Source organism: Lottia gigantea, assembly GCF_000327385.1.
Source record: "Lottia gigantea unplaced genomic scaffold LOTGIsca_2, whole genome shotgun sequence".
In the NCBI taxonomy this organism is placed as follows: Eukaryota; Metazoa; Mollusca; class Gastropoda; family Lottiidae; genus Lottia; species Lottia gigantea.
In genome coordinates this window covers 3,829,432-3,839,721 of record NW_008708400.1, presented here as the reverse complement: position 1 = coordinate 3,839,721, position 10,290 = coordinate 3,829,432, and the positions used below count along the sequence as shown (strand labels likewise).

The following is a 10,290-nucleotide window of genomic DNA, read 5'->3' as shown; positions in this document are numbered from 1 at the left end:
ATGCTTTGTTTTCTTTTTCCAGAGAGAAATAAAAATAGAATCATGTGTAGTTTTTGTCAACCCATTTGATGAGGCAGATGAACAGGTATGTCAACAAAAAATGGATATCTTACCTTGTTTTTAGTCTTTTGGTCATTTCTCTTGATAACGCAGTCTGTAGGAGCCTGTGAAACGTTGAGTTAATAAATACAGAAATAGTATATCCATAAATCTTGTGCTTCTTTACCTATGACTATTTCTATATCTCTTACAAACAGAATATTTTACCTGATTCTAAATCTTTAAACATTATAAAGAAATGCATGTTCACCAATTTAACCAATCAAATGCTCTGTTCATTCAAAGCTTTGCTATCACTGTAAAAATATGAGGATAAAGCTTTGAATGAATGGCAAAATTTAGGGTTATATAATCTATCAGGTAACAGGCTAAAATTTTCTGAACTTGATTTGAAGACAGTGTTTATTTTTAATCGGTGAAGGAATTACAAAGAATAAATCAATGAAATAAGTAAAAAGCTATCATAATCTAAATTAAGTTCTATTTCTCTCTTTCTATAACTTTTTGTATTTGTTTTTTTTAGTTGAAGAAAGAAAGAGAAGATGAGGAAGCTAAAGATCTAGCAGAAGTAGAAAAACAGAAGAAAAGGACAGTAAAGAAGCCTGCTACTGAAGAATTGAAAGTTTTTAAATCAGGAGTTGGAAAATATATCAGTAATACATCTTTGTAAGTTTTTATTACCATACAATTGCAAATATAGTCACCCTTTCTACTCTCTGTAAACACTCTAAGTAAATCTGTAAAAAAATATAAAAATAGGCACCCCTACCAGTCGTAAAGATCAACAAGTTAGCATACAGTAGACACCATAATATTGGGAACATTTACAACAATCAGTTGGATAGTATGGTCTGTTGTGATTAATTCTTTCTAAAATATTGTTGGCGAAGTCGGTAATTCACTCAGTTGTGATTCTCACTCCCTGTTAATCTCCATCTATTTGTGATATATATAGTGAAAAAGAATCAGCACAACCTAATCTTTGTCTGAAATTTAATAGACTTTATCTGCATAATCAGTCAAATTTACAAAGTATTCGTTTTGTCAAAACAAAGGGTTTGAAATGACAACAGCTTTTAGTATGCTGGCTGCTCTAGATTCCAATACAGTTGGAAATGGTATACTCATTTCACATGATGATGACAATGATAACTGTTAAAACATTTTGTATAATAAAACTCAGGATTTTTTTTTCTTCTTCAGAAAACGAGGTGGTGATGTTATTGTCGAAGAATCCAAATCTAACAAGAAACCTAAACCAACTGCTAGTGGGTTTGGAAATTTTAGCTCTTGGTGAGAACCAAACAATCTTTCATTTCATCCAAAATGGACTCAAGTTGTTTGTTTGTCATTTCTAGACAATATGTTCTGTCATGACATAAACAGAATGTGGCAATTCCTGAGTGTAAAGCGAGAACTCCAGCAACAGACTTTTATATAAAGGATCTACAGATATTAGCTTTGAAGTGCATCTAGGCAATTTATCATAGATTGGTGAAAGATAGCAACATTAAACTGTTCAAATATTAACTTGGTACTGTACAACTACAAGTTATATATGAATTACTTGCATGTATATATTAATGTAAATTATTGTATATATTTGTAAGGAAAATAAAAAGAAAAGATATAAATTGTCAAGTTTCTTTTCTTGTGCCAACATAATTATTTTTATTTCAAACACCATATTGATAGTGTGTACTATGATTTACTACAAAGATCATATTGGGAGTTATGTAAGATTTACTACAAACATAATATTGACAGTTGTTCCACGTTTTACTGCATTTAATAAAACATCATAGTGAAAGTGTCACATGATTTACTACCAACATCATAGTGTTATATGATTTACTACAAACATCATATTGACAGTAGTACATCATGTATTATACATATCCTATTGAAAGAGGTATATACTACAAACATCATATTTATAGTATTACTACAGACATCAGAGGTTTATAGTCTATAGCCTGTACAACACGGGACCTTGGAACCTTGTTTCATTGTCGTATTCGAAAGACTTAACGCCAATTTTAATAACAACATTTAGAAGCACAAAACATAATTTAGCGAGCAAGCATGTTGAGTTGTACCTGACCTTTCATTAAAACAAACTGTAAAACGCATATGAAAGGAACTGTCATGTGTTCTGAGAATGGATGGAATTATATAAAAAAATAAATCGAAAGCAGTCCTTCTCTATCTGAAATAAAAAACAAAACGCAAAGTCATAATCAATGTATAGATAGCAATAAATTGAAACGAACAACAATCTATATCCGTGTAATGAAATACAATCCCAAGAAATCCATAATTTAATAAGAAGGGTGGTACTATAAAGAAGTTATTGTTTGTCAACTCGACTGATAATATTAAATCAATTGAATAGAGTAAAAACACTGACACAACCTTAGCAACCATTATATACAAACTTTTTATTTCTATTAGGCCTATATTATCGTGAAATATTCTCGTGGTGTATTTAATATCCAGTGTCTTTGAAGTTTGTTACGTGAAATTAGTTCCTGAAAATAATTGAAAATTATTCAACTGTGAGGCGGGAGACGTGACTAGTGATATATTGATTGGAAATGATTGCGACATTTTTGGAATACATTAGGAATTTTCCAATTGATTAACAACCAGTAAGGTTACTTGCAGGTTTGTTTAATTTCAGATTCCGTTATCTACCACCCCCTCCCCCCTCTCCCTTAAAAATATGAATAAATCTTCGATAGGGTGTGATCTGTTGGTCTTCGAGGACATTAACATTAATTTCTTTGCACCATTCCATTCCCAATGACATTTCTATGAGACTTTGAAGAGGTCTAAATACTCTTGGCCACATTCTATAGGGCTGAACTAGGGAAAAGTAATAAGTCTGAGTTAACAGACGTAATTTCCGGTAAAAGTTTAAAGACTTTATATGCCTCAGAGACTGTGAATGTCCTATAGGCGAACCTTCCATTTAAAGAACATTTAACAATCTCTTAATGTCAATATTTAGTTTATGATACATGTAATATAATCGCCTTTACTCTGATAATCTAACACAATCTTTAGAAATAAACATACATTTGTATACCAAATATAGCAACTTTGAAAAGGGTGTAAAGATAACGATGAAACTTTAGACAGTAAAGCTACAGAATCAAGAAAGAAAGTTGAAAACCACTTCAGACGAGACTTGAATTTCTTGTTTCGTTTCAAACTTGTCATGGGGGGTCACCTAAAAAGGATACAATTATGTGATAGTATTAGGGGATAGGTACCAATGGTCGAATCGGGTGCACCAGGATAAACATGTATTGAAAATCTCCTCTGAAAAATCCGATTCTTGACAATCAACATACATCATCAGTAAAAAAAAAAATACCAAGCTTCAATCAAACCTCACCTTATATGTATATTATGCCATTTCTTATCGTAGCATGATGCGAAAACTGATGATCTTACTAGTCACTCTAACTGATATTTCAATTGGTCTTCAAAGATGTTCAGATACATGGCTAGATTTCAAAGGCTATACATACAGTGTGGATCCAGTTTCCAAGAAGAGAATATGGTCTCATTGTAAATTTCCAAATCCTACAGCAGACAGTTCAAGATGTGGTTTCCCAGTAGATACTTCTCGACCGGGTTACATCTGTGATCCTGATGGCATTATATCATCCTCAAACAATGGTAAGCTATATGTAACCTGTAACCATAAGTTCACAATGAGGGGACCAAGAAGGTGATCTTTACATTGATCTCAGCTAATTTTTGGAAATTTTCAAAATTGTCCTTTTCTTGCCACTTATCGCTCAGCAGAAAACAATTCTACTCAATCCAGTGATCAAGTTAACCCCAAACAATTTTCAACTAACTCAATGGAAAAGTGTCGTATATAATCCTAGAAATACTGATAGATACCACTGTAGTGTTGCAGTTTGTTCTAGTTTTTTTTATCTTGAAAAATATGTATTCACATAATAGCCGTTTGTTCTAGTTAATTGACACTCAAATTAGCTCACTTGTCCTATTTCAGCCATGATTCAGATCAACCAACAGTTGATAGCAATCCAAAAGAACACATCCACATTATGTGATAGTACTGAGAAACAGAGGCAGAGTTATATTGTTAGTATAGCTTTGATAGATGAGATGAGAATAGCCGACTTACAGGATGCTAGTAGGTATGATGGTATCTTAGTGACTTACAACGTAAAACAACTCACTATATATCTTAATCTTTGGTCGATTTCATAACTATCATTTTATGTAACAGATGCCCAAAAAAACAAATCCTTGGGAATAACCGTGCGGATATGGAGGCGATTCTGTCATGCTTACGGATTATGGAAAGTCAGAATGGGGCATTAGATCTCCACAATTTTGAATCTCTGCTATTTTTTTTCCGTTTTTAATCATTTCTTCATTTCCAGTTCCATGAAATTTATTTCCAGCCAATCTGAAATGAAGCTTCCACCGCTTTGAAAGAGCTTAGCTATCACATTTCTAGACTATATCTGCAAATAAATAAACATACACTTTCATCTTTCCAGTTGTATCAATGATTGTAATGAGATACAACCAACGTTAAATACCACAGTTAGGCAACCAACAGAAGGAGAAGTTGATAAGATGGTGACCAACTTTGCTGACAGTCTTCGAGTTTCCTGGGCACTGGGTGCTTGTGATAACGATGTGGTGATCTTCTACAGCAAACACTTCAACAAAGTAAAAGGAAATTATAGTCCTTCCAAATAACCCAACCGATTCTAACATGAGTTGTTTTGGATCCCTTTTTGGTGGAATACCAAAGAGATCTAAAAAAAAATTATATGCGTAGCTGAAATTACGTTTTATCAGCTGCTGCTGGTGGCTCATCAGTTTGTACTCTAAATTGAATCTGCAGCTCGATAGGATCCATTACGAAAATAGGATTGATCAGTGACTTATATATTAAGAATCTAAATCTGCAGCAGATTCATTCGTATTTTTAATTATTCCAGGTGTACACATCAGTAGGATCCAAAGCATCAAGTTTCCTATCAGAATCAAAATTAGCTGCACTGCATTCAAGTTTTCTGGAAAATGTAAACAATGGTAAACTAGAAGATGGTTTACTTCTGCTGGTGGATGAAGTCAGGACTAATTTAAGAAGTTTTACCCCTGCCCATATCTTGGTCGTAGTTAACGTCGTCATCATTGTGCTTGTCGTTTTGTTTTTCACCTTTTTCCTCCATATGAGTGATGTGGAACTGAATGTGTGGGGTAACGAGAAACAGTGGGCAGTGTTAGACATTATCATCAAGTTTATAACTGGAGTGTGGTTTCTGAATTTCATGTTCCTCGGTATTGGTAACACACTCTACAGATTGAATATTTGGGCATCTCTGGTCTGTTTAGCTGCTGCTATCGGATGTATTGTGATTGTTTATGAACATGATGTTATTTTTACCAGCAGATCCACAGTTACTAATTTTAATTTAACAGCATAGAGTTCTTTCAAAGGCTCAATGAGTGGGCTAAAATTCAGGTTTTTTGACACAGACTCCAGATATTAAAACTATTATGTTATATATCCATAATTTATATTTTCGATTGTCTGAATTCGCAAATTAGATCCTATTCTAAGGCGAGATAAAAAAAAGATGGCACTTTAAGACTGCATATTTTGTACAAAAAGCACAATATACACGGATGCAAATAATACTTTTCCAAATTTTTCCAAAGATAAGTTACGTCCGTATGACATTGTGTGGGTGTTGGAACCATCGGAGGGGATTTAATGTAATTTAAAATGTCTGATCAAATACTAAAAATCTTTATTTGTTTTTTGGGTTTTTTTTAGTACTTAATGGAAACTCTCCATTATTGCCCCTAAGAAGCAACAAGTAACCTAACCTTATGGTACACAAACATTATCATTGAATCCGTCCTATTCATAAATTTTAGCAGTGGTTGAAAGGTAACAGCCTTCTGTTCACATCTGGGTTGTGTGAACTGGGGATTTTCAACTCAGCATGCAATATTAGATTTAAAACATCATGAGATCAAAGGATTTGTTTACGGATTATTTGGATTGAGGTACGAACCTATATCTATTGGTCGAGCTGCCTAGATGTTGTAGGAGTCTAGCAGTCGCTGTGTTTCAACATGCGAATATGGATATCTTTGTTTGGTATTGGCATCGTTCTGATTAACTACAATAGAGTGCGAGGTAATCCTTTCTTTAATTTGTTTTCATGGGTGTCTTTGCACATAAGAACAATTTTTTGTTATCGTTGCTTTAAAATGTTGTCCATTTCTTCACGTCATTGCTAATACCATCTTCACAATGATCAAGTTTTGTCCTTTACCACGGCTATTGGACGTACTTTTAGATGTCCGATTTGTGAGGTGTTATTACCTGCACTATTTTATCCAATGTGACGAGTTATCGAAATCTATTCCAGACTGTCTAGGTCCCTCATAAAAAATATCGATCAGTTGAATCAATATCAAAGATCTAAGGCTCAGTTGGTAGTTGACCGAATTTTTTTTTAATTTTTTTTTTTAAAAACTTTCTTACTTTCAGGTCAACCATGCCAAGGTGCAGTATGCGTACCCAATGCATCATGTGTGGACAATGAATGTAGATGTGATCCTGGTTTCACTGGTGAAGGAAGATTCTTGTGTGAACCTACAGGTATATCCTATTCCTTTATTTACTTTGTCTAGTGTACTCCCAAACCAAACGTTTAAGACTTCCAAATCGACGGATATTTTACAATATCTTTTACTTGTTCATGAAGGGTAGGTTAATCTTAGAAACCATCACGTTTTAATGTTCCAATATAATATTACCCGTTTAATGCAATCCTTCATTTTGCTTTGCAGCAACAAGATGTGTCTGTGCAGCATATGGTGATCCACATACAATCCAGTATGATACTATGAACAGGGCTACAACTCAGCTACTGCCTTGTAACTACGTATATTCCATATATGCAACAGCAGGAGGGTGTCTTATAACTGCAGTGGTTGAAACGATGGAGAGACCAGGCGAACCCTATAAGTCGTTTGTGTCGAGGACAGCAATTACTGTATTATTGGGTGGTGTTAGTCAAACAGTGTATCTTTCGGGTGCTGGAGTTCAGGTAAGACTTCGGACATTACTTTAAGGATGATCATAAGTCCCTAGTTGGTATTGTATCTAAGAAAAGCCTTGTTGGAAATTTATGTCATGGTTAATCAACTGTGGTGTTTCTACGAGGGGGTCAAGGGGAGTGCACGCCGCAGAAGTAAAGGCTGCCCCAACCCTTGCCAAGCTTTAAATCACATTGTTCATAAATACTTGATGCTTTTTGTCCCTTTGTCTGTAGCCCCTCCACATAATGATTGTTAATCAGTTGATCAGGACTTGTTTCAATGTTGTTACTTTATTTCAGTCTAATGCCAGTAATATTATTGTTACCGACACTTCTGTACCAGGAACCGTGTCCATAGACATCCCTCAGTGTTTAACCAAAGCCAACTTTAAACCCTTTGGTGCTACAGCAATATCTGCTCCTAAAGTAGGAAGTGGTTTTCTGCCCAATCTTTGTGGAAATTGTGATGGTATGAGAAACGACATTCCTCCAATATTTGCTGCCCAACCCACTAGACAAGAAAGAGATATTGCCTTTTCTTTGAGAAACCTTGCTAATCAACAAGCGTAAGTAAACTATTTTCTAACACGTCTGATCAACTAACTTTAAAGTAGGCTTGTGTGCTCTTACTTGTACAAACGATTTCTTAAAAGCTGTTGACAATAACCGCTCATCGGGCTATGGCATGATGAAATAGCTTTATTCAATTGAACCACATTTTTGGTCTAGTCTTTTCAAACGGTCCCTCCAATCACAAAAAGCTGTTGATGTCCTTAATGGAAATTAAAGGTCATAACTATGTCGAAAACAGAGAGCCACCTACATCCTGGTAAGTTTGGGCAAGATATTTCAACCTTTGAATAACAACTATTTATATGGTATGATAATGTTTTGCTATGTTCAATTTCAATTGATGTAAGAAGTTTTTTTTGAAAATTTCAGTGCGACTCCAGAGGGGTCCATTTGTACGAACCTCAAAGCGAGTGTTGCTCTTCCAAATTGCGCCTCGGATGCTCAACTAGCAAGAGCAACGAGTGTCCAGAATGGTTGTGGAGCGATCTTCCCTAACGAAGTGTTTCTACAATGTGCTACTACAGCATCATTACCATCAACAGCTGTTTATGGGGCATATAGAAATTGTTTAAATCTATACTGTTCTGGTAATACAGCCGGGGCATGTGTAATAGTGGCTCAACTGTATGCTGGTTTAAGCTGTACACCACCTCCGGGATACACCTGTCCTTAAGAAGTATCCTATTCTAATTTATATCCTAGTGTGATATTCGTTGTATACTATATATGATAACAAGATCCATGTAAATAAATTAAATTCATTTCATTTGAGTTTTATTCTTGACACTTTTCTTTGAACTTTTCCTCAAGGATGCACTGAAACAAGATTTGTACCTTGCCAGTATAAGCTGACACAACCCAACTGACTGATCAGTGCTTCATGGAGAAGTTTAATACTCGACACAAACCAGGAAATGTGATGGTTAAGCGGATTGTCCTGATGTCCACAAACATACATTTAATTTGACAACTATTCTCAGGAATAAAGAACTCCAAATTGATTTTCAAAATATATTATTTCTGTCAAAATATACACTTGTTTTTAGTATCTTTGACAATAAATAAACATCACAGTTAGCAAGTATTTGGAATGGTTGTATACAGCACAAAGGGAGGCAATTAAAAAGTAAAGTTTGCAGCAGTTGTCTACCCTTGTATAATCTTCTGTGTTAGTAAATGCAGTAATATTTAAATTATATTCATTCATGATACATGTATTACAAGGAGATTGTTTCATATGCATAGAGATATAATTCTTGATAATATTCTGGATTTCAAACAAATTATAAGATCCAATGATTTTTTTGTTAATTTTTGCAACAAGAATCTGTTAAATTTAGAAAATTATGCTTTCAAGGGGCATGACCCTAGGAGAATTCACTAAATTTTCTGAATTATTTGTGGAGTCATCTAATGAATTTTTTTTATTAGTTAAAATTTTAGTGGTCGAAAAATGATTGAATATCAGTTCCTAACATCCAAACTCCAGCTCATTTTAGCTCCTAGTTTCAAGAAACAATTCCCTTAACATACAATCATTATTGCTATCAATGATATTGAATAGAATAATATAACATATATTTCAACTAATAATAATATCATAATAGAGGAAAGAACCCAATCCATGAAAGAGACAATCAATGGTAACATTAAGGATGAGTGAATTCACAAAGAAAACAAAGGAAGCACATACTGATACAAAGGTCTAGAAGATCTGTGTCATATTTTGATTCAAGTCTTATTTATCAAACCCTGCTCTAAGGACAGGACATGTATTCAATCAAATGAAAAAAACATTTTGAAATCACCCAAATGCCATTAACGATTTGCCATGCTTGATTGAATTCTTAAGTTAGACAATCAAATTTCTTCATTTGGGTCTTGAACATTTAATAAGTTTGTCACACAATTTTAGTTACCCTAAATTAGCATACCATTTCACCTTCAGTAGGTCTTTAAACTCAATATCTATTGAATGGACGGACAAAAAAATCTCAAAAAAACAGAAAATGCATACAGATCAGCTATTCAGAATCAGACAACAAAATCTCACATTTGGTTGGATGGATGAAAAATATGTGACTATAAAAAGTAGCCCAAGCAGTATTTAACCAAGTATAATTATTAAATTCATTTCTTCATTCACCTTTCAACAGTCTTCTCAAAAGCCAACTAAGGAACAATAATTTCTATGAAAGCATATCAAATCAAAGCAGTAATGTCCCACTATATAAATATCTGATTCCATTTCCTTAAATATATATATATCAATAATAGCACATAATTAGATTATCAAGTTATATTACACATACTCCATATCATCAGCATTAGACAATGATAAGCGACTGGATAATGAAGACAAAGAATTGGATCTGCTGTGATCAACAGGTTCTTGAGATGTGCCTCGCACCAATCTCGAGGTGGAATTGTTATTGTTGGTGCTGATCACAGTACTTCTACCAGTTGTCAAGGGAGTTGCAAGTTTTGGAACAGGTGTTTCAGATCTTGACAGATCAAATGCAGAATCTTCACA

At 34.1% G+C, this 10,290-nt stretch overlaps 2 protein-coding genes across 2 annotated transcripts; both read left to right on the top strand.

Moving 5' to 3' along the window:
• Window positions 1-3,500: 3,500 nt before the first annotated feature.
• Window positions 3,501-5,552, top strand: LOTGIDRAFT_152859 (hypothetical protein; the record flags this gene model as incomplete). Its single annotated transcript, XM_009053365.1, has 4 exons — window positions 3,501-3,750; window positions 4,097-4,244; window positions 4,614-4,788; window positions 5,064-5,552. 4 exons carry the CDS (start codon window positions 3,501-3,503, stop codon window positions 5,550-5,552), a joined length of 1,062 nt encoding a protein of 353 aa, XP_009051613.1.
• Window positions 5,553-6,190: 638 nt separating this feature from the next.
• LOTGIDRAFT_228332 (hypothetical protein) lies at window positions 6,191-8,522 on the top strand. Its single transcript, XM_009053364.1, has 5 exons — window positions 6,191-6,274; window positions 6,632-6,742; window positions 6,934-7,193; window positions 7,485-7,750; window positions 8,127-8,522. The coding sequence occupies exons 1-5, from the start codon at window positions 6,211-6,213 to the stop codon at window positions 8,428-8,430; spliced, it is 1,005 nt and encodes a 334-aa protein (XP_009051612.1). The 5' UTR covers window positions 6,191-6,210; the 3' UTR covers window positions 8,431-8,522.
• The last annotated feature ends 1,768 nt before the right edge of the window (window positions 8,523-10,290 follow it).